The 23,219-nt window shown below is 42.3% G+C and overlaps 1 protein-coding gene across 2 annotated transcripts in view; it reads right to left on the minus strand.

The window, feature by feature from the left end:
* The window catches only part of LOC120052441 (histone-lysine N-methyltransferase, H3 lysine-79 specific-like), a 39,378-nt gene extending 16,381 nt beyond the window's left edge, over window positions 1–22,997 (minus strand). The window contains exons 1-13 of one of the 2 annotated variants that reach the window (XM_038999349.1): window positions 22,690–22,997; window positions 5,820–5,863; window positions 5,630–5,704; window positions 5,149–5,212; window positions 4,720–4,948; window positions 4,523–4,617; window positions 4,369–4,431; window positions 4,218–4,273; window positions 3,981–4,063; window positions 3,500–3,568; window positions 3,288–3,394; window positions 299–340; window positions 55–138 (exon numbers count right to left, since the gene is read on the minus strand). In XM_038999349.1, coding sequence (XP_038855277.1) covers window positions 55–138; window positions 299–340; window positions 3,288–3,394; window positions 3,500–3,568; window positions 3,981–4,063; window positions 4,218–4,273; window positions 4,369–4,431; window positions 4,523–4,617; window positions 4,720–4,948; window positions 5,149–5,212; window positions 5,630–5,704; window positions 5,820–5,863; window positions 22,690–22,770 — 1,092 coding nt within the window. In that variant the 5' untranslated portion in view covers window positions 22,771–22,997. Of the gene's footprint in view, window positions 1–54; window positions 139–298; window positions 341–855; window positions 895–3,287; window positions 3,395–3,499; window positions 3,569–3,980; window positions 4,064–4,217; window positions 4,274–4,368; window positions 4,432–4,522; window positions 4,618–4,719; window positions 4,949–5,148; window positions 5,213–5,629; window positions 5,705–5,819; window positions 5,864–22,689 lie in introns of those variants that run through there. The other variant, XM_038999350.1, reaches the window with a different exon arrangement.
* Between the last annotated feature and the right edge of the window lie 222 nt (window positions 22,998–23,219).

The raw sequence follows: 23,219 nt of genomic DNA on the forward strand, positions 1-23,219 counted from the left end.
TAAGAACTTAGCATAGAGATGTGAAAAGACTATAAAGTCAGCTAAGTCACTTGCCTTGTGCTCCTTTGCCTTGGTTGGCGTGGCGCTGTTGCTTTTACTATTCTTTTCTTGACGACGCCTAGCTGCTTCTTGCTCCTCCTAAAAACACATAGGAACATCTGTGTTGTTTACAATGTGAATCGTTCAGCAGGGCACGAACTAGGAGCAATTGTAAAGACAAGCTGGAGGTGACCAAGATTGCCCACAGAGTAATGACAATATAAAATAGTGCAAAAGGAACAAAAAATGTTTAGCTTACCCTGAGTTTAGGATTTTTGAGACTATGAAAATAGTTTTCAAGCTGAAAAGGAAAAAGAAGGTATCAAGTATTGCACAAGGACATAGGGGAGAGTGGCCTCTGCTATCTAAGCGCAGTGACCTTGTTTGACACTGTCCATAAGCCCTCCAACACGTGCATGAGAGTTAGTGAGGAGCTACAGAAACAATACAGCGATGACCTTACCGTTTCCACTGCCTCCAGTGAATGGATACATTAACCACTAAGTCTAAGCCGTTGGCTCATTTAGCTATTTGATTGTGAATTTTAGGGCACCTAGTTATAATTTATTTTTAACTATTCCATAATTTAATTAAATGTTAAAAATAAATTGTCTACTACTACTACAGCCCACAGAAATGCAATGAATAACTCCTTCATAAATATCAAAATAAATCATTAGGAATACGTTTTTGAATTGTCTGTCCTATTTCTAGGACATAAGAAAGCTCAGGAAATATTTGTTTTCTGGACACATTAAACCCCTTATTTTTGTTCACAAAACTACCTCCATACTTCTATTTGTTTGTATGGGTTACCTTCAGACGAGTCCCGTAGAGCAAAAGAGTCATCTTTCCATAGAGTGGTCATATTAGTTTGTAGGCCAAACCGTTCGGACGCTACAGACGTTTGTGAGAAGATCGATTTTCAGGATGTCTCATGGTCTGACAAACACCGCTGTAGCTCGGCCACCTTCCACCGCAGATGCGGAAGGCCGACATAGGCAGATGGTGGATTGAGACGCAGCCCATGCAAAAAAACAGATATCTCTATCTTAAAACTGACGGATGCGTAAATAGATTTAAGGATTAAAGACTTAGCCAGTTGTTTCACTTGCACTGAGATGGTACAAACCGGTACAGACCAGTATCAAGACAAAACATAACTAAACATTTCTAGGTCAGGATTCTCCAACCCTGTTCCTGGAGAGCTTACCGTCCTGTAGGTTGTCTTACTAACCTGATTCATCTTATCAACCAGCAATACTGAACAAAAATAAAACATAACATGCAACGATTTTACCGAGTTACAGTTCATATAAAGCAAATCAGTCAATTTTTAAAAATTCATTAGGCCCTAATTTATGGATTTCACATGAATGGGCAGGGGCCCAGCCACTGGACAGCCATAGGCCCAGCCAACCAGAAGTTTTCCCCGCAAAAAGGGCTTTATTACAGACAAAAATACTATGTTTCATCAGCTGTCCATGGGGCTGGTCTAACATGCAGACCACACCGCTCTTGTTACGTGCAAGTTGCAAAATAAAATGTACACGTTATTCAATCCAAACTGCTCACTGAACTTGGTATAATTTTTATGATTGATGTGCTGCAAGTCACACCTCTCCCATCTACTCATTGGTTTTTAGGAGCATATACCCACGTGGATGATTGAAAGATGAAGTGAGGTCCACACTCCGGCCCAGTTGGTGGTGGTAATGCACCTTAGTTGGTTGCCAACTGCCATATAAAGTCCACAGATGAATGGAAAGATTACTAGAAACTAACTAGGTTTACCCTTTTATCTGTGGATTAATTATAGTAGAGGACCTTGTGCATTTCAGGTAAAATAATCCAATGTTTATATCCCAGGACAAATTAGAATGAATGTTTGATGCGTTTCAACCTGTCCGCAAATGAGTTGGATCAGCGTTCATTTTGATATTTCAACCTGCGTTTCCTGATCGCGTCTGGTGTGGATGGACAGAAATCAACATTCGCGTGCCCCGGTTCAGTCAGCATGTAAGACGATCCCGCAGGTGAAGAAGCCGGATGTGGAGGTCCTGGGCTGGCGTGGTTAAACGTGGTCTGTGGTTGTGAGGCTAGTTGGACCTACTGCCAAATTATCTAAAACGACATTGGAAGCGGCTTATGGCAGAGACATGAACATTAAATTCTCTGGCAACAGCTCTGGTGGACATTCCTGCAGTCAGCATGTCAATTGCACGCTCCCTCAAAACTTGAGACATCTGTGGCATTGTGTTGTGACAACTGCACATTTTAGAGTGGCCTTTTATAGTCCCCCAGCACAAGCTACACCTGTGTCAGCTATTTGATATGCCACACCTGTCAGGTGGATGGATTATCTTGGCAAAGGCATAATGTTTACTAACAGGGATGTAAACAAATTCATGGACAATTTTATAATTAAGCTTTTTGTGAATATGGAAAAATGTAGACATTATCTCAGCTCATAAAACCAACACTTTACATTGTGTTTATATTTTTGTTCAGTATAATTATTAGAATCAGGTGCGCTACTTTAGGATTGGCAAGAAACCCTACAGGACGATAGCTCTCCAGGAACAGGGTTGGAGTGGCCTGTTCTAGGTTCTATTGGCACAATATGCCGCCACGACCAACAGGCAGAAAAGTGAAGATTTCCTGCTTGCAGTCAGGCTAACTGAGTGCAAAAGTAAGCAAGTAAGTCCTGTTTTTAATGTTTCTAAACAAGTTGAAAACACTCATGGTACAACATGTAGGCTAGTAGTAATGTTGGTTGCGCCATCACCTGTCTCAGTATCACCTCTCCTCTGTCCACTGCAGGGCTATACCAGCAGATGCAGTTGTTTCCTGCAGGGATATGTCCGACTAAACATGTTCTGAGTACTGCTACCGTACGCATTGGTATTTTATATACATGAACTGATTGAGAGCTCTCATTCAATTCAAAGTTGCCCTACTATAAACAGACCTTTTTTTACAAGGAGCACATGTGCACCTAAGTTGGAACATGTAGGCGCACATAGAAATGTAGGAGCACAATGAAAAAATATTGGAGGTAATAAAGCTAGAATCCTTTTTTTTTTTTGTAGGCGCACGGGTGCTCCCAAATAAAAATTCTAGGTCGTACAGCAACATATTTAGGCGCATGAGTAAAATGGTGGCACTGTAGAGCAACTGCCATTGCAACATTGTGAGTGTATTGGGACGGAGGGGATGAGAGTACAAGAGGGGAAAGCTTGACTCACTATGGTGCGGTCTATCGTATGAAGGTAGTAGGAAACTGGCTTTCCCGTCCAGGACACTGAACCCCTCAACGGAGACAACTCCACGACTCTCATTATTGTGCCAATGTCTGAAAAGGAGAAACAAAGAGCAGAAAGGCAATCTATTTAGTTCATGAAAACACACTAGAATCTTTGAGATCCATAAGAATGATATGCACATGATGAAAACCTACCACTCAAGTTTCGACTGTTGATTCTAAAATTTAGAGGTGCAAAAGGTTTTGAGGATACAATTTTCCCACCTAAAAGAGAAAAAACATGATCTTCCCATGAAGGCACTTCACAAAAGGCTATTTGAGAATGACAGCTTAAAACTAAACAATACAAACACTCATCTATAATGAGTCCCAGATTGATCTGTGTATGTGGCTGCAATAAATAATCAATGGCAGCATAGATCATGCTTTCATGTCTAGCTTTGAAAACACAAGGGGTATGTGGAGGAGAGGTCAAATGACTGAGGGTTCAGAGGTCAAGTGTGTGGTATTGACACAGCTGACATTAGCTACCTGCATGTTACCCTCTCTCTTGTTATCACTAATGAAAGCAGTTGAATCAATAACCTATTGAAATGATCCAAGGTTCTTAATTCGCTGTAACAATATGGCAGGGTGGGCTTGACACAGGGTAACGAAAGGGCCATTTACTACATACCTTCCTTCATGTTAGCAAAGCGCTCCTTCAGCTGGTGATCAACCTCTGGACCAAAAGCAAAGTTGTTCACAAAAATAACACTACTAGACAAACGGGGAAGAGAAGAGAAGGGAGAAGAGGAGAAAACGATTTAGAGTTAAAGCTGTGCAGACGTTTCCCTTGTGTTCAGACGTGTGTAAATACACAGTGACATCTCAGTGGGTGTGGAAGCCTCCAGATTATATAGAGGTACTGTACCTTGTGTTGGCTATCCTTTCCTTCCACACCTCAGACAGGAAATCACCCCTCTCCAGCTTGAAAATAAACAGGAAAATAAGTTGCACGTCTGCAATCCGAAACCATGTGTATTTCCGAATGACACTTCTGTCAGATCAACTCAGAATCTTACCGAGTAGTCCCCATGTTTCTTCCCATACCACTTCATCCACCTCTTAAATTCTTTGTCCATGGACTGAAAGAAAAAGCACACAGATTACTTATGATAACCATCTGGAATAGATTACAAAAACCATCAAGCTTGTTGTGGGATGTTAGGAACTTACCTCCGCATAAGTGGCTGGAATGTCTGCCTTCTCCACACCAAAGTAGTGTTTACAGTTTGTTGCTGCAGCAACCTGCAGCACCACTTGTCCCACTCCTGCAATTACAGATGATTAAGATGGCAAATAATGCACCGGGCTGCGAGTCACATTAAGACTGATTATCTCATTAGGAACTAAACATTGAGGTAAACACTGACCGCTGCCGAGGTCTACGAAGGTGTCGTCCTCCATCATTTCCATCTCGTTGATGATCTGGGCCACCAGGTCAAAGGAAGTCTCACCGTACACCTCGGGGGAGAATGGCTCATAGTTGTTGAGCTTCTCTGGGTCCGTGACCGAGTGGTTGTACACCTGCTGCAGGATATGCCTGAGCAGCCCGTTGGACGGTCGCTTGTTCAGCTTCAGGGGCGGGGTGGTGCCTTTCCACTGTGACACACAGGACAGGGAGTTCAGTATGACTATATTACATAGCTAGGTTATAAACATGTCGCTGTGCACAAGGGGGCTAGGTTTTCTCTACGGTGACAAACGGCAACAAGAAAAATCATTAAATGTAACATTTCAGCGTTTTAACATAACGTGTTCAGAAATAAGCTTTCGACTAAACTGTGGACATTCCAACTCACCAGCTGGTGGATGCTGTCGATGGCTCTGTTGTATTTGTCACAAAGTCTTTGCATACTCTCAAAACTGTAACACACAGAAAAAGAAATAACATGGGTGGGGATGACATCTATCAACATCTTATGACAAGACACGGACAAGGAAGCTAGCAGCCCATGACTTTTTGTGCTGATGTTAGTTTGGCCAGGACCGTGGATACAAGAATGCTAATTGCATATCAGTTTGCCTCCACTCTACGAGACTCATCTCTTGGGCTGCTGCCACACCAAACCAAAATATTCCTAAATGAGCATCCATGTCATTAGCGTCTGCATTACCCCCCTGGGAAGAACATTTACATGTAAAGAAAGTGGAGTGCAAGTCCATTCTGTTCATACTCTGGATGTTACTATGGTATTGGACTGTGACTACGGGTGCTCTGGTAGACTGTGCTTAAGATCAGCATCACAGTCCTTGTTCTTCATAGTCTGACGCTCAGCTCACCTCTTGGTGTCGTAGTCGATGAGGACATAGTTCTCCATGGCCAGCTTAAGGTCTGGGATCTCCTCACACACCCAACTGAGAACAATGATCAATACAGGGTTTAGTTTACAAAGACCTAGCCTAACTCAGTCAAGAAGTGCAGTCACTCACTGCACCATGCTTTTGAGATAGAAAGATGGTAGTTACTTACCGAATGGTCTCAATGATTTCATGAGCAGCATCATGGTGTTTATCCTGGAGATAAAGTAAACAAAAAGGGGAGAAAAGATAGTGGGTTTGTATAGACCCTTTTCCAGTACATGACACACTGACGTCACACACGACTCTTGGCTGCAGATGGCTTTCTTACTGCTGCCATTCAACATAGCCTAGATTTACGTTTTTATTACTTCCAAACAAAATTACTTTTTTGGTTCTCATACGCTTAACAATGATATGATTCTTGCTTGAACAGTTGCTAAGATCATATTTGTTGACTGCCTTCATGACCTGTGACCGCCGGTGTGGCGGTAATAGTCACCACAACAGCCCTAGTCAGTAGTCAGAATCCAAATAGGAGACAAAGAATGTACACAGATGTGCTAACAGCTACCAACACGAGTTCAGACAACTGGCTCATATAAGGCCAGCAGCACTCAATGACTTAATAATCCACACAGTGCACACCACAGTAGTTAGTGTGACTCATTCACTATGACTGCCAGCATAACAATTCAAGAGACCACTGAGTGTATCACTTATCAAGCTGACATTCTCTAAAATGGCTGTGGTCTGGGAGAATGAGTGCATTTAAAGCTCAGTAACTTAGTTAGCTGGGTTGTCAGGCCACTGCTGTACCTACTGCCATTGCAGCATGGGAGGAACTGCAGTATTTCAGTCAGTCTGGTTGCCAGCAACCTAAGATAACCCAGTGACCTACTTTCTGCTCCCTGCTGCAACGAGGGACCTCCTGGGAGGGCCTCGGCGGGAAGGAAGAAGGGAAGGTGGTAGAAAGCCAGGCCTAGCTACACTCAGCTGGACTGGCTCTGGCACAACAGCAGGCTACAGTTACAGGGCTCTGCTTTTCCTGCCCAATACCTCCACGCTTACAATAACGCTTACAATAACATCAGGTCTGAGATTACAGGACCAGAGAGCATGTCATGAAATAAAGTATATTTAGCCACAAGGGAAGCAAAGCATTTCACAAAACGGGCAAACACTGCTATGAATAGCCTAGTAATAAAATAACCAATGAATACAGTGCCTTCAGAAAGTATTCACACCCCTTGACTTATTCCACATTTTGTCTTACAGACAGAATTAAATGGAGATTTGACGCCACTGGCCTACACCCCATAATGTCAAGGTTGAATTATGTTGTTGCTTGGTTTTTGCTCTGACATGCACTGTCAACTGTGGGACCTTATATAGACAGGTGTGCCTTTCCAAATCTTGTTTACTCAATTGAATTTACCACAGGTGGACTCCAAATCAAGTTGTAGAAACATCAAGGATGATCAATGGAAACAGAATTTTTATATTTAACTAGGCAAGTCAGTTCAGAACAAATTCTTACTTACAATGACGGCCTAGGAACAGTGGGTTAACTGCCTTGTTCAGGGACAGAATGACAGATGTTTACCTTGTCAGCTTGGGGATTCGATCTAGCAACCTTTTGTCTACTGGCCCAACACTAACCACAAGGCTACCTGCCACCCCAATGCACCGGAGCTCAATTTCAAGTCTCATAGCATACTAACGTAAATACGGTAGTTTAATTTATACATTTGCAAAAAAATCAAAAAACCTGTTTTCGCATTATCATTATGGGGTATTGTGTGTAGATTGGAGGGGAAAAAATATGAATCCATTTTAGAAAAAGGCTGTAACGTAACAAAACATGGAAAAAGTCAAGGGTTTATGATAATATATTTTGATACATTGAATGTTAATATTGTGAACCCATGTTACATTCACCACCTATTTCAGGAAGTGAGGTCACTGGGTACTGCCCCTATATACAGTGCCTTCGTAAAGTATTCAGACCCCTTGTCTTTCTCCACATTGTGCTACAGCCTTATTCTAAAATTGTCATCTCTACACACCAAAAAAAAGGTTTAGAAATGTTGCTAATTTATTAAAAATACAACTGAAATATCACATTTACTTGAGTATTCAGACCCTTTACTAAGTACTTTGAAGCATCTTTGGCAACGATTACAGCATCGATTTTTCTAGGGTAAGACGCTACAAGCTTGGCACACCTATATTTGGGGAGTTTCTCCCATTCTTGTCTGCAGATCCTCTCAAGCCATGTCAGGTGAGATGGGGAGCGTTGCTGCACAGCTGTTTTCAGGTCTCTCGAGAGACGTTAGAACAGGTTCAAGTTGAGGCTCTAGCTGGGCCACTCGAGGACATTCAGAGACTTGCCCCGAAGCCACTCCTACGTTGTCTTGGCTGTGTGCTTAGGGTCATTGTCCTGTTGGAAGGTGAACCTTCTCTCCCAGTCGGAGGTCCTGAGCGCTCTGGAGCAGGATTTCAATCAAGGATTGCTATACACTTTGCTGCGTTCAGCTTTCGATCCGGACTCGTCTCCCAGTTGCTGAAAAACATCCCCACAGCATGATGCTACCACCACCATACTACACCATAGAGATGGTGCCAGGTTTCCTCCAGACGTGACGCTTGGCATTCAGGCCAAAAAGTTCAATCTTGGTTTCATCACACCAGAGAATCTTGTTTCTCATGGTTTGAGTCTTTAGATGCCTTTTGTCAAACGCCAAGAGGGCTGTCATGTGCCTTTTACTGAAGAGTGGCTTCCGTCTGGCTAGTCTACCATAAAGGCCTGATTTGGTGGAGTGCTGCAGAGATGGTTGTCCTTCTGGAAGGTTCTCCCATCTCGACAGAGAACTCTGGAGCTCTGTCAGAGTGACCATCAGGTTCTTGGTCACCTCCCTGACCAAGGCCCTTCTTCCCCAATTGCCCAGTTTGGCTGGGCAGCCAGCTCTAGGAAGAGTCTTGGTGGTTCCAAACTTCTTCCATTTAAGAATGACGGAGGCCATTGTGTTCTTGGGGACCTTCAATGCCGCAGAAAAACCTCGACACAATCCTGTCTAAGCTCTACGGACAATTTCTTCAACCTCATAGCTTGGGTTTTTGCTCTGACATGCATAGTCAGCTATGGGACCTTATATAGACAGGTGTGCCTTTCCAAATCATGTCCAATCAATTGAATTTACCACAGGTGGACTCCAAATCAAGTTGTAGGAACATCAAGGATGACACTTGAGCTCAATTTAGAGTCAAAGGGTCTGAATGCTTGTGTAAATAAGGTATCCGTTTTTTTTTATAAATACATTGCAAACATTTCTAAAAACCTGTTTTGGCTTTGTCATTCTGGGGTATTGGGTGTAGATTGATGAGGAGGTTTGATGTATTCAATCCATTTTAGAGTAAGGCTGTAACATAACAAAATGTGGAAAAATTCAAGGGGTCTGAATACTTTAAGGCACTGTATAGGACCTTCCACCTGCCTGGGATATGGATGCCCCATGAAGACCTACGGGTCGAAATGTTATAAATAAAAGCACCTGGGAGCATGAGCAGCGTTTTCCTCTCTGTTTTCCATTAGTTTGCCTACAACTCCAGCACCTGGATGTGGGCATGTTCTTCAGCTTTTGTACAATAGTGTTTAACACAGGAGTTGCTTAACAAGAAGACAGTGAATGTTCCTGAGTGGCTGAGTTACAGTTGACTTAAATCTACTTCAAAATCTATGGCAAGACCTGAAAATGGCTCATCTAGCAATGATCAACAACCAATTTGACAGAGCATGAAGAATAAAAAAAAAATTTTTTAAAGGCAAATGCTGCACAATCCAGGTGTGGAAAGCACTTAGTGACTTATCCAGAAAAATTCACAGCTGTAACCATTGCCAAAGGTGCTTCTACAAAAGTAATGACTCAGGGGTGTGAATACTTAAAGAAATCTCATTTACACATTTCAATACTTCTAGAAACGTGTTTCCACTTTGTCATTATGGGGTATTGTATGTATGGATCCTGAGTGGCGCAGCGGTCTAAGGCACTGCATCGCAGTGCTAGAGGCGTCACTACAGACCCGGGTTCCGGCAGTAATCGAGAGTCCCATAGGACAGTACACAATTGGCCCATCGTCGTCCGGGTTAGGGGAGGGTTTGGCCAGGGTAGGCCGTCATTGTAAATACAAATTTCTTAACTGAATTGACTAATAAAAAATAAAAAAAGAAGCTGGATGAGAAATCTATTTAATCTATTTTGAATTCAGGCTGTAACAACAAAATGTGAAGTCAGTCAAGGGGTATGAATATTTTGAAGGCACAAAAATTAGAATAGAGGTCGACTGATTAATCGGATTGGCCGATTAATTAGGGCCGATTTTAAGTTTTCATAACAATCGGAAATCTGTATTTTTGGACACTGATTTGGCCGATTTTTTAAATATATATATATATATATTTTTACACCTTTATTTAACTAGGCAAGTCAGTTAAGAACACATTCTTATTTTCAATGACGGCCTAAGAACGGTGGGTTAACTGCCTTGTTCAGGGGCAGAACGACAGATTTTTACCTTGTCAGCTCGGGGATTCAATCTTGCAACCTTACAGTTAACTAGTCCAATGCTCTAACCACCTGCTTTACATTGCACTCCACGAGGAGCCTGCCTGTTACACGAATGCAGTAAGAAGCCAAGGTAAGTTGCTAGCTAGCATTAAACTTATCTTATAAAAAACATCTAGTGATTATGAATGATTAACTACACATGGTTGATGATATTACTAATTTATCTAGCGTGTCCTGCATTGCATATAATCAATGCGGTGCACATTCGCGAAAAAGGACTGTCGTTGCTCCAACGTATACCTAACCATAAACATCAATGCCTTTCTTAAAATCAATTCACTAGTATATATTTTTAAACCTGCATATTTAGTTAATATCGCCTGCTAACATGAATTTCTTTTAACTAGGGAAATGGTGTCACTTCTCTTGCAACAGAGTCAGGGTATATGCAGCAGTTTGGGCCGCCTGGCTCGTTGCGAACTGTGTGAAGACTATTTCTTCCTAACAAAGACAGCCAACTTCGCCAAATGGGGGATGATTTAACAAAAGCGCATTTGTGAAAAAAGCACAATCATTGCACGACTGTACCTAACCATAAACATCAAAGCCTTTCTTAAAATCAATACACAGAAGTATACATTTTTAAACCTGCATATTTAGCTAAAAGAAATCCAGGTTAGCAGGCAATATTAACCAGGTGAAATTGTGTCACTTCTCTTGCGTTCATTGCACGCAGAGTCATGGTATATGCAACAGTTTGTGCCGCCTGGCTCGTTGCGAACTAATTTGCCAGAATTTTACGTAATTATGACATAACATTGAAGGTTGTCCAATGTAACAGGAATATTTAGACTTATGGATGCCACTCGTTAGATAAATGATGGAACGGTTCCGTATTTCACTGAAAGAATAAATGTTTTGTTTTCAAGATGATAGTTTCCGGATTCGACCATAAATCCTGTTATGGCTGCAAGGGGCAGTATTGAGTAGCCAGTTAAATCGTGCCCATTTCAAACGGCCTCGTACTCAATTCTTGCTCGTACAATATGCATATTATTATTACTATTGGATAGAAAACACTCTAGTTTCTAAAACCGTTTGAATTATTTCTCTGAGTGAAACAGAAGTCATTCTGCAGCACACTTCCTGACCAGGAAGTGGAATGTCAGAAATCGATGCTCTGTTCAACTTCATGCCTATACATGGGCGTGATACGTAAGAGTCTACGTACACTTCATACACCTTCCCCTGGTTGTCAAGAGGCGGTGAGAGAAAAAAATTCGTGTTTATCTTGGTCTGAGGTGGAATTAAAGCTCTTTGTTTGACGTGACCGTCCATTTCCTGTTTCTGGAGCGCGCGAAAGAGGACATGAATTTGCCTTCTGTTTTGCTCTCGTTATGGACGACTAACATCTCCGTCTTAGATTTGATTTGATACATGTGACCATATCATCGTAACGTATGTTTTTTCAATATAGTTTAATCAGATTATTGAAATTTTTTCGGGAGTTTTGCCGTGTTCCGTTCTCTGACTTTGTTGACGTTGGAGTGATCCGTGCCACTTGGCAAGTGCCCATGCTAAATGAAGAGGGATATTTGCCGTTCCAGATCAAAACAACGACTGTTCTGGACAAAGGACACCTTGTCCAACATTCTGACGGAAGATCACCAAAAGTAAGAAACATTTTATGATGCTATTTCTAATATCTGTCGTGCATGTGAACTGGTCGTGGGCGCCCAAGTGTTTCTGGCTATTGTGGCTACGCTAATATAACGCTACATTTTGTTTTCGCTGTAAAACATTTAATAAATCGGAAATATTGTCTGGAATCACAAGATGCCTGTCTTTCAATTGCTGTACACTATGTATTTTTCAGAAATGTTTTATGATGAGTAATTAGGTATTTGACGTTGGTGTCTGTAAATATTATAGCTGCTTTCGGTGCAATTTCTGATTGTAGCTGAAATGTAAACTATGATTTATACCTGAAATATGCAAATTTTTCGAACAAAACATATGCTATACAATAAATATGTTATCAGACTGTCATCTGATGAAGTTGTTTCTTGGTTAGTGGCTATTTATATCTTTATTTGGTCGAATTTGTGATAGCTACTGATGGAGTAAAAAACTGATGGAGTAAGAAAAGTGGTGTCTTTTGCTAACGTGGTTAGCTAATAGATTTACATAGTGTCTTCCCTGTAAAACATTTTAAAAATCGGACATGTTGGCTTGATTCACAAGATGTGTACCTTTCATATGCTGTATTGGACTTGTTAATGTGTGAAAGTTAAATATTTTAAAAAAATATCTTTTGAATTTCGCCCCTGCACTTGAGCTGGATGTTGTCATAAGTGTACCGGTGTCGGGCTGCACCCCAAACAGGTTAAATGACCTACGGCTCGTATTTCTGTGTGTTATAATTAAGTCTATGATTTGATAGAGCAGTCTGACTGAGCGATGGTAAGCACCAGCAGGCTCGTAAGCATTCATTCAAACAGCACTTTCGTGCGTTTGCCAGCAGCTATTGCGCTGTTTATGACTTCAAGCCTATCATCTCCCGAGATTAGGCTGGTGTAACCGATGTGAAATGGCTAACTAGTTAGCGGGGTGCGCACTAATAGCGTTTCAAACGTCACTCGCTCTGAGACTTGGAGTAGTTGTTCCCCTTGCTCTGCATGGGTAACGCTGCTTCAAGGGTGGCTGTTGTCGATGTGTTCCTGGTTCGAGCCCAGGTAGGGGCGAGGAAAGGTACGGAAGCTATACTGTTACATTGGCAATACTAAAGTGCCTATAAGAACATCCAATAGTCATAGGTATATGAAATACAAATCGTATAGAGAGAAATAGTCCTATAATAACTACAACCTAAAACGTCTTACCTGGGAATATTGAAGACTCGTGTTAAAAGGAACCACCAGCTTTCATATGTTCTCATGTTCTGAGCAAGGAACTTAAACGTTAGCTTTCTTACATGACACATATTGCACTTTTACTTTCTCCTCCAACACTTTGTTTTTGCATTATTTAAACCAAATTGAACATGTTTGATTATTTATTTGAGGCTAAATTGATGTTGATGTATTATATTAAAATAAGTGTTCATTCAGTATTGTTGTAATTGTCATAATTACAAATAAATAGGCAGATTAATCGATATCGGCCTTTTTTGGTCCTCCAATAATCGGTATCGGCGTTGAAAAATCCTAAATCGGTCGACCTCTAAATTAGAGAGCTCCAATGAGTTTACTGTGCTACAATTTTGTGAAGGGTTAATGTGCTGGTCCCAGACAGACAGCGGTTGCACATACAAATCAGCCTCTTCACAGTGTGTGTGTGTGGAGGCGGCGAGAGAGGGGAGTTCCTGCCGCTCACACACAGACAGCACGCAGCAACACCAGCGCTGCTTCTAAAAATAAACGCTGGCTTAGAGAAAGAATGCGTGTGACGCCTGAGAGGCACTAACAGCCAATCATCCTCTCTTCCCCTCCTAGCCCCCTGTTGTGGGCACGACGAAGGAACTGACTCAACCACTCACTACCTTCCCCGCCTTTTCATTCTCTCGTTACCTCACCATGACGCACTGCCGAGGAAAAATACCGGTCCACTACGCATTACTCACGACCAATGAACAAGTAACTAACCAGGTGCAGCAGCGATATTACCACAGAGAAAAACTGATTCATCAACCCATCCATCAGTCTAGTTCTTAGGCAGAACTGCCTTAATATGCCTGATCTTCCCTGATAACACCACAGGTCACATGTTGGCCCAAGGAGGGCTTCTTAATTCATTGATGTATAGCTTATTAGTTTCACTTTAACACAGGTAGAAATACTGGAAGAAGAAACACAACTGACAACACAAAATAGGCAAGATGACATCGATTCAAATGCAGTCATGTGCGAAAGCATTCTGGCTTAGTTAGAGCCAAGAAAATAATTGAACTAAGGGCTCCGCAGCACAAGAGCTGTTCCTCATATGGACGCAGTTACATATTTAAATCCGCAGATGGTGACAGTGAGAGAATGAGCGTTTAAGCATGTGATTGGTAGCAGCTTCAGCGTGGGGAGACAGGAAGGCAGCATATATTACTATCATGTTGTGCAGTGAACAGAACAGAACAGTGCACGTTCCTTCTCTGTGGGGGGAGTGGAGCAATTTGGTCAGAAATACTGGAATATGTATGATGTACAGCATCTTTTGGCTGGGCAGGAGCACAGGGCCTAAAGCACGTGTCAAACTCATTCCACGGAGGGCCGAGTATCTGTGGGTTTCCGCTCCTCCCTTGGACTTGATGAATTAAAAAGTCACTGATTAGTATGAAACTCCCCTTGCCTGGTTGTCTAGGTCTTCATTGAAAGAAAATCAAAAACCAGCAGACACTAGGTCATCTATGGAATGAGTGACACCCCTGGCCTGAAGCATTATTACTGAGAAAGATGAACTAACCAAATACAACCCAATGAATACCAAAATATTGCACCATTATACATTAATATGCTCAGGAGTTAGTCACATAGTCAAAATAAACCGCCCCAATGAAACATCCACAGGCTTGTGATGTGTAGACTGCAGAGCCAGGCAGAATCTGTAGCTAATCAAGTGCTTTGTAATGCTGGTCTTATCTTCTGCCCCTCCCAGTGGTGCATATTGAGAAGTCTAGGAGGCCCTTATTTTAAAAACATGGCTAGAACACCACACAGATAAAGACTGGAATCCAGTTAGTCTGATGCCGTGCGGAAATTACAATTAGAAGCATTTTAAATCTGCCTTTAGAAAATGCAGAAAGATACTTTTGGTCATGTAGTGTATGTGGACACCTGCTCATCGAACATCTCATTCCAAAATCCTGGGCATTAATATGGAGTTGGTCCCCCTTTAGCTATATACACTGCTCAAAAAAATAAAGGGAACACTTAAACAACACAATGTAACTCCAAGTCAATCACACTTCTGTGAAATCAAACTGTCCACTTAGGAAGCAACACTGATTGACAATAAATTTCACATGCTGTTGTGCAAATGGAATAGACAAAGGGTGGAAATTATAGGCAATTAGCAAGACACCCCCAATAAAGGAATGGTTCTGCAGGTGGTGACCACAGACCACTTCTCAGTTCCTATGCTTCCTGGCTGATGTTTTGGTCACTTTTGAATGCTGGCGGTGCTTTCACTCTAGTGGTAGTATGAGACGGAGTCTACAACCCACACAAGTGGCTCAGGTAGTGCAGTTCATTCAGGATGGCACATCAATGCGAGCTGTGGCAAAAAGGTTTGCTGTGTCTGTCAGCGTAGTGTCCAGAGCATGGAGGTGCTACCAGGAGACAGGCCAGTACATCAGGAGACGTGGAGGAGGCCGTAGGAGGGCAACAACCCAGCAGCAGGACCGCTACCTCCGCCTTTGTGCAAGGAGGTGCACTGCCAGAGCCCTGCAAAATGACCTCCAGCAGGCCACAAATGTGCATGTGTCTGCTCAAACGGTCAGAAACAGACTCCATGAGGGTGGTATGAGAGCCCGACGTCCACAGGTGGGGGTTGTGCTTACAGCCCAACACCGTGCAGGACGTTTGGCATTTGCCAGAGAACACCAAGATTGGCAAATTCGCCACTGGCGCCCTGTGCTCTTCACAGATGAAAGCAGGTTCACACTGAGCACATGAGCACATGTGACAGACGTGACAGAGTCTGGAGACGCCGTGGAGAACGTTCTGCTGCCTGCAACATCCTCCAGCATGACCGGTTTGGCGGTGGGTCAGTCATGGTGTGGGGTGGCATTTCTTTGTGGGGCCGCACAGCCCTCCATGTGCTTGCCAGAGGTAGCCTGACTGCCATTAGGTACCGAGATGAGATCCTCAGACCCCTTGTGAGACCATATGCTGACACATGCACATGTGTGGCCTGCTGGAGGTCATTTTGCAGGGCTCTGGCAGTGCCCCGCCTTGCACAAAGGCGGAGGTAGCGGTCCTGCTGCTGGGATGTTGCCCTCCTACGGCCTCCTCCACGTCTCCTGATGTACTGGCCTGTCTCCTGGTAGCGCCTCCATGCTCTGGACACTACGCTGACAGACACAGCAAACCTTTTTGCCACAGCTCGCATTGATGTGCCATCCTGGATGAACTGCACTACCTGAGCCACTTGTGTGGGTTGTAGACTCCGTCTCATGCTACCACTAGAGTGAGAGCACCGCCAGCATTCAAAAGTGACCAAAACATCAGCCAGGAAGCATAGGAACTGAGAAGTGGTCTGTGGTCACCACCTGGAGAATCACTCCTTTTTTGGGGGTGTCTTGCTAATTGCCTATAATTTCCACCTTTTGTCTATTCCATTTGCACAACAGCATGTGAAATGTATTGTCAATCAGTGTTGCTTCCTAAGTGGACAGTTTGATTTCACAGAAGTGTGATTGACTTGGAGTTACATTGTGTTGTTTAAGTGTTCCCTTTATTTTTTTGAGCAGTGTATAAAACAGTCTCCACTCTTCTGGGAAGGCTTTCTGCTAGATGTTGGAACATTGCTGCGGGGACTTGCTTCCATTTAGCCACAAGAGCATTAGTGATGTCGGGCACTGATGTTGGGCAGTTAGGCCTGGCTCGCAGTTGGCGTTCCAATTAATCCCAAAGGTGTTCGATGGGGTTGAGGTCATGGCTCTGTGCAGGTCAGTCAAGTTCTTCCACACTGATCTCAACAAACCATTTCTTTATGGACCTAACTTTGTGCACAGGGGCATTGTCTTGCTGGAAACAGGAGGGCCTTCCCCAAACTGTTGCCACAAAGTTGGAAGCACAGAATTGTCTAGAATGTCAGTGTTTGCTTTAACCATGAAAAAACAGCCCCAGATCATTATTCCTCCTCCAACTAAGTGGTGTTATTGTGAAATGGAAACGTCTAGGCATAACAGCTCAGCCGCGAAGTGGTAGGCCACACAAGCTCACAGAACAGGAAGGGCGTGAAAAATCGTCCTCTGGAATTAATCACGCTTCACCATCTTGCAGTCCAACGGACCAATCTGGGTTTGGCAGATTCCAGGAAAACGCTACCTGCCCGAATACATAGTGCCAACTGTAAAGTTTGGTGGAGGAGGAATAATGGTCTGGGGTGTTTTTTCATGGTTCGGGCTAGGCCCCTTCGTTCCAGTGAAGGCAAATCTTAACGCTACAGCAAACAATGACATTCTAGATAATTCTGTGCCGCCAACATTTGTGGCAACAGTTGGGGAAGGCCCTTTGTTTTAGCATGACAATTCCCCTGTGCACAAAGCGAGGTCCATACAGAAATTGTCAATATCAGTGCAGAAGAACCTGACTGGCCTGCAGAGCCCTGACCTCAACACCTTTGGGATGAATTGGAAAGCTGACTACGAGCCATGACTAATTGTCCAACATCAGTGCGCGCACTCACTAATACACGTGGCTGAATGGAAGCAAGTCCCCGCAGCAATGTTCAAACATCTCGTGGAAATTCTTCCCAGAAGAGTGGAGGCTGTTGTAGCAGCAAAGGGGGGACCAAATCCATATTAATGCCCATGATTTTGGAATGAGATGTTCGACGAGCAGTTGGTTTTCAACAGCGGAGATTTGTAATAACCATGCTGTCTGTCTCTGTTATCTGCAACATTGTTATAATATTGAAATTTGATCTCCATCTGTCCTATGGTAAACGCGTTGGGAGTTAGGACGAAACAGCTTCTCAGCCAGGCAAAATCATGAATAAGCTGGCATAATATTTTATGGATATATACACAGAAATGTCAATAGAAAACACAAAATTCAGCAAGTATGCTGACATTCCAGCTTCAGTTTGAAGTGATTGTGTTAGTTGGCTCTCTTCTGAAGAGTGGCCTGGAGAGAGAGCACATGTTCTATGCCAGGCGAAATTGCACATCATTAGCTCATGCATTGTTATGGATGTATCCACCACCCCCCAAAAATGTTTACACTATACCGAAATAGCGCCGCCATTTCCTGGTTGTTAGAACTAATAGTTCGCCTCACTTCAGTTTATGTGACAAAATAAGCTAGTATAGTGCAGAGTAACATTGTACCATCAAAGCCACTGAACTATACTTTCCATAAACAAAAATAATGTTGTTTCAGCTTTTAGAAGCTGGTGTACAAAACCGAATGTAAAAGACAAACTCTAAAAATAAAAAATAATGTTTTACCTTAAATTTAACTAGGCAAGTCGTTTAAGAACAAATTCTTATTTTCAATGACGGCCTAGGAACAGTGGGCTAACTGCCTTTTTCAGGGGAGAACGAAAGATGTTTACCTTGTCACCTCGGGGATTCGAACATGCAACCTTTCGATTACTAGTCCAACACTCTAACCACTAGGCTACCTGCTGCCCCACAACTCTGTGCTTAACGGGAAGCATAGAAATAGCGCACGTAGAACAGATTTACCCCTTCCTAAACTTGCTTTCAAGTAAAATGAGATATCCGTAACTAGAATTTCTATGTGAATTTGATTGCTTGCCCAAAAAGTTACATATTGCTACAATAAACGCAACTGCAACTACTTCACTGTTATTCTGGTTGCACTGTTTGACATGACTGTGTTAGCCAAAGTTGGCTAGCTAGAAAGGGATATGAATGGTGCCAGTCATCATGGCAACGAAACATTTAGAACAAACAATCTTGTCCATAGATTTATAACAAAAACTGGTACGCGTCCCTGGCAACTGAAACGATAGAATGAACGACCAGCCGGCTTAGGTAGCAACTAGAGGTTGACCGATTAATCGGAATGGCCGATTAATTAGGGCCGATTTCAAGTTTTCATAACCAACTGTAATCAGTATTTTTGGACACCGATTTGCCAAATATTTTAAAATAATAATTCACCTTTATTTAACTAGGCAAGTCAGTTAATATTGCCTGCTAACATGAATTTCTTATAATTAGGGAAATTCTGTCACTTCTCCTGCATTCCGTGCAAGCAGTCCGGGTATATGCAGCAGTTTGGGCCACCTGGCTCATTGCGAACTGTGTGAAGTCCATTTATTCCTAACAAAGAACGTAATTAATTTGCCAGAATTGTACATAATTATGACATAACATTGAAGGTTGCACAATGTAACAGCAATATTTAGACTTAGGGATGCCATCCGTTAGATAAAATACGGAACTGTTCCGTATTTCACTGAAATAATAAATGTTTTGTTTTCGAAATGATAGTTTCCGGATTCTACCATTTTAATGTCCTACGGCTCGTATTTGTGTGTTATAATTAAGTCTATGATTTGATAGAGCAGTCTGAGCGATGGTAAGCACCAGCAGGCTCGTAAGCATTCATTCAAACAGCACTTTCGTGCGTTTGCCAGCAGCTATTGCGCTGTTTATGACTTCAAGCCTATCATCTCCCGAGATTAGGCTGGTGTAACCGATGTGAAATGGCTAACTAGTTAGCGGGGTGCGCACTAATATCGTTTCAAACGTCACTCGCTCTGAGACTTGGAGTAGTTGTTCCCCTTGCTCTGCATGGGTAACGCTGCTTCGAGGGTGGCTGTTGTCGATGTGTTCCTGGTTCGAGCCCAGGTAGGGGCGAGGAGAGGTACGGACAACACTTTGTTTTTGCATTATTTAAACCAAATTGAACATGTTTCATTATTTATTTGAGGCTAAATTGATTTTATTGATGTATTATATTAACTTAAAATAAGTGTTCATTCAGTATTGTTGTAATTGTCATTATTACAATTTTTATTTTAATTATATTTTTTTAATCAGCCAATTAATCGGTATGGGCTTTTTTTGGTCCTCCAATAATTGGTATCGGCGTTGAAAAATCATAATCGGTCGACCTCTAGTAGCAACCCTATATTTGTCAGGACTGTATCTTGTGGAAGGATGAAACAGTATTAATTAATTTTTCAAAATAAAGTTTATGAAAATATAGCAATCATTATTTGAATATGTTGGTAACCCATTGTATAAAAATGATAATGCCCTCGAAGCAGTCTCATGCCAATATATCCTCCAAACACCAGTTTCTCAGGCATTATCACTTAAATAATACCCTTCAAGTCAATTAGAAACGAGTATTCAACAATGCCATGGTATAACACCGAAGCAGTTGAGGCAGCGCCATCACCAAACCATTACGTATTTATTGTGTTATTATTTTTCTACTATTCTCTCTGCTTTGTTGGGAAGGGCCTGTAAGCAAGCATTTCCCTGTTAGTCTACAACGGTTTATGAAGCATGTGACATAAAATATTGATTTGTTTGCGTTGCCTTTTTCTGAGGATGCCAGTCATGCAACAGTCCGGTTATCAGTCTCTGGTGTAATGGGAGCGAAGTCAGCCAAGGCCAACTGTGGAGGATTGCGTCAGCAGCAGCACTGCTTAGTTCCTGAACTCTGACGTTAAGGGGTATTACCCAGTGTGACACAGAACACTAGACGCGCCACAGACAACACTCCGGCGTTCTGAGAAATACACTTTCAGGTAGTCCCCCCCAGCACCGTCTTACCGCAATTTACTATAAATGAGTAAAACAGCTGAAACACACTTGAAGCCACCAGAGAAAACACAATTATTTCATCTGCTTCCATTTCCGTTCCCCTTTGTACAATCTGGCAAACTATAGCATGAACTTCAGCTAAAAAAATATGTTCAAAGCATGCTGCACACACTCAAGGTGCAAACACAATCAACTCTGCCTTAACACATTAGGGCCTAACTAGGCAAATATATTTTTTACATATAGCCTATCTAGTAAGATCTACATAGGTTAAAATACTACAGCATCATAGTATGTGCATGTAACAACAAAAAAGCAATCTACGGAAGATCGAGAAGCTTGGTCATAATGTCATAACACACAGCAATGATTCACTGTTTTTAATCTACACATGACTTGCATGCAAAAGCAAAAACTTTTTTTTTTTTTTTACGTGGAATTCAGTAGGCCTTTGCCCACAGTCAACCCACACTACTGGTTTATTCAGTGGCACTTGCTTCGAACAACCAAAACGTAGCCTAGTCCTCCACAGATTGTTCAAGGTATACAGGCTATCTTCTGGATGCCAAAATAGTTGTAATTAGGCTTCTGTCTAACACCCTTTCGGTTGGCTGTTAGCAGTCTCCTCAACACTAACTAAAACATGTTTTGAATAACCTACATACAGCAAAACAGTATTGGATGTTCCCATTTATGGTTGAAACTAGGTTTCAAATTCAAGTCTGTCAGCTAATCCACTGAATTTGTGGAACTGGTTTTTAGAAGTGGGATGGATAACTGGTCAAACCATGTGAGACACATGTGAGTCATATGGGATGGTACTTCCCAGAAGCCCTATTTATTTGATTTCTTGGACCTAGTGGAAAAGCAACTTATATATCCATATAAGGGACTAGAGTTGTGGGGAATTGTGTAGTGTTCCTGCTATGTTAACGCAAATTATACCTTCAGATTGTACCCTATTGGCATGAGTGCAGGATTGCATCATGAGTGCAGGATTTTAGGTATAATTCCAGCTGGCAGCTATACCCTAGATTCAGTCAGACTGGAGTATGCAACTATCTTTCTGTGCAATAACAGTAACAGTAGATATCAACAAGACAGTGAGCACCAGGCAGAGAGCCATTTGAAGTCCAGCTACTGTAGTAATAATGTTTCAGCAAAATATTTTGCAAAACATTGTACAATATTTGATATATTGTTTAAGTTCTGGAAAAAGTCCTTGCATGCATGAGTCGAATTACACGTATTGCAAATGACCGTGGTGTTAAAACATCGCTCTCTGACTCACTTCAAAATGATGGCATGGTAGCTAGTTACATTAAATCATGGATAGGTGCATAAAATAACAAGTTAGCGAGCTAGCGTTCTAAATTAGCTAAATAAATGCTTAACGTTACTCAGAACTATAATGCGAGTCAAAGAAAGCCGTTTAGAACGCTAGCTAGCCGAGTTTTACCAAATATATTTATAACTAACCCTTTCTGTGGTTGAACCTTAGCTAGGTACTGTAGCTAACTAGTTAACTTAACTTACTGCCCCAACAGAAACCAAATGGTGGAGAGCCTCTTCTAGACTTGTTAAAGAGTTACCGGGACCAATAACTAGCTAATATACTGTAGTTAGCTAGCCAAGTGTGCAGCGCTTCTCGTGTGTAATTTGTGTCATGCTCCATCTAACGATGTGTGTACTTTAATCCGTTAGTTATCTAGTTACTAGTAAGGTGTTCCGCACAGTCAGTAGCCATATTGTTGTCTATACACTCCACTGAGAATCGGTGGATATAACGCTAATGATACCACTTCGAACAGCTTCTGGCTAGCCCTGTGGTGGACCGTCTGTCTGGCCTGTATGTATGTAACCTTAGCTAACACATAAGCTAGTAGCTATACACATAGCTAGCTAACAACAGCTAGGTAGGTACATTAAGAGATGAATAGATACATCTAATCCTCACTTGGTTGGCCAGGTTATAGCTGGCAACTTGGTTGGTTTAATTAAATACTCACGTATACTGGTAATGGCCACGAGTAGCCAGCAGCTTCTGCTCCAACTGGCGACTTCAGCTTGAGTTCTAGCTTTTCTCCCATTCTACACTTTCTCCGGCGTTTGCTAACGTTAGCTAGTTTAGCGAGCTACTACAATTATCATTGTCAGAAAAAAATCCTTATCACAACAGATAAAATTATATCTCGATGAGTGGTAAGTGGTACACGCGCCCTGTAGTCCGGTGTTCAAATATTTGTTTGATTTTAATCAATTTGTTAAAAAATTACTTCATGCCGAGCGGCTCCTACACCTCGGCAGTACAGCCGCCATCTTGCCCGGCGTGAAAATCGGTCACTACCAAAGGGACAGAAACGCCAGGGAGGGGGGGCCTGTTTTAATGTCTATGTGGGGGGGGGGCGGCAGTCGGAGCATGGGAAGTATCAACGGTTACCGGGGCTGTACAACCGGATTATTACTTTTCGAAAGATGAGTATGACGAAAACAACCAACCATTCTCCTCTGTATAAAACAGTTTGAATTAGAATTTCCC

Source organism: Salvelinus namaycush, chromosome 8, assembly GCF_016432855.1.
Source record: "Salvelinus namaycush isolate Seneca chromosome 8, SaNama_1.0, whole genome shotgun sequence".
NCBI classification, from domain to species: Eukaryota; Metazoa; Chordata; class Actinopteri; order Salmoniformes; family Salmonidae; genus Salvelinus; species Salvelinus namaycush.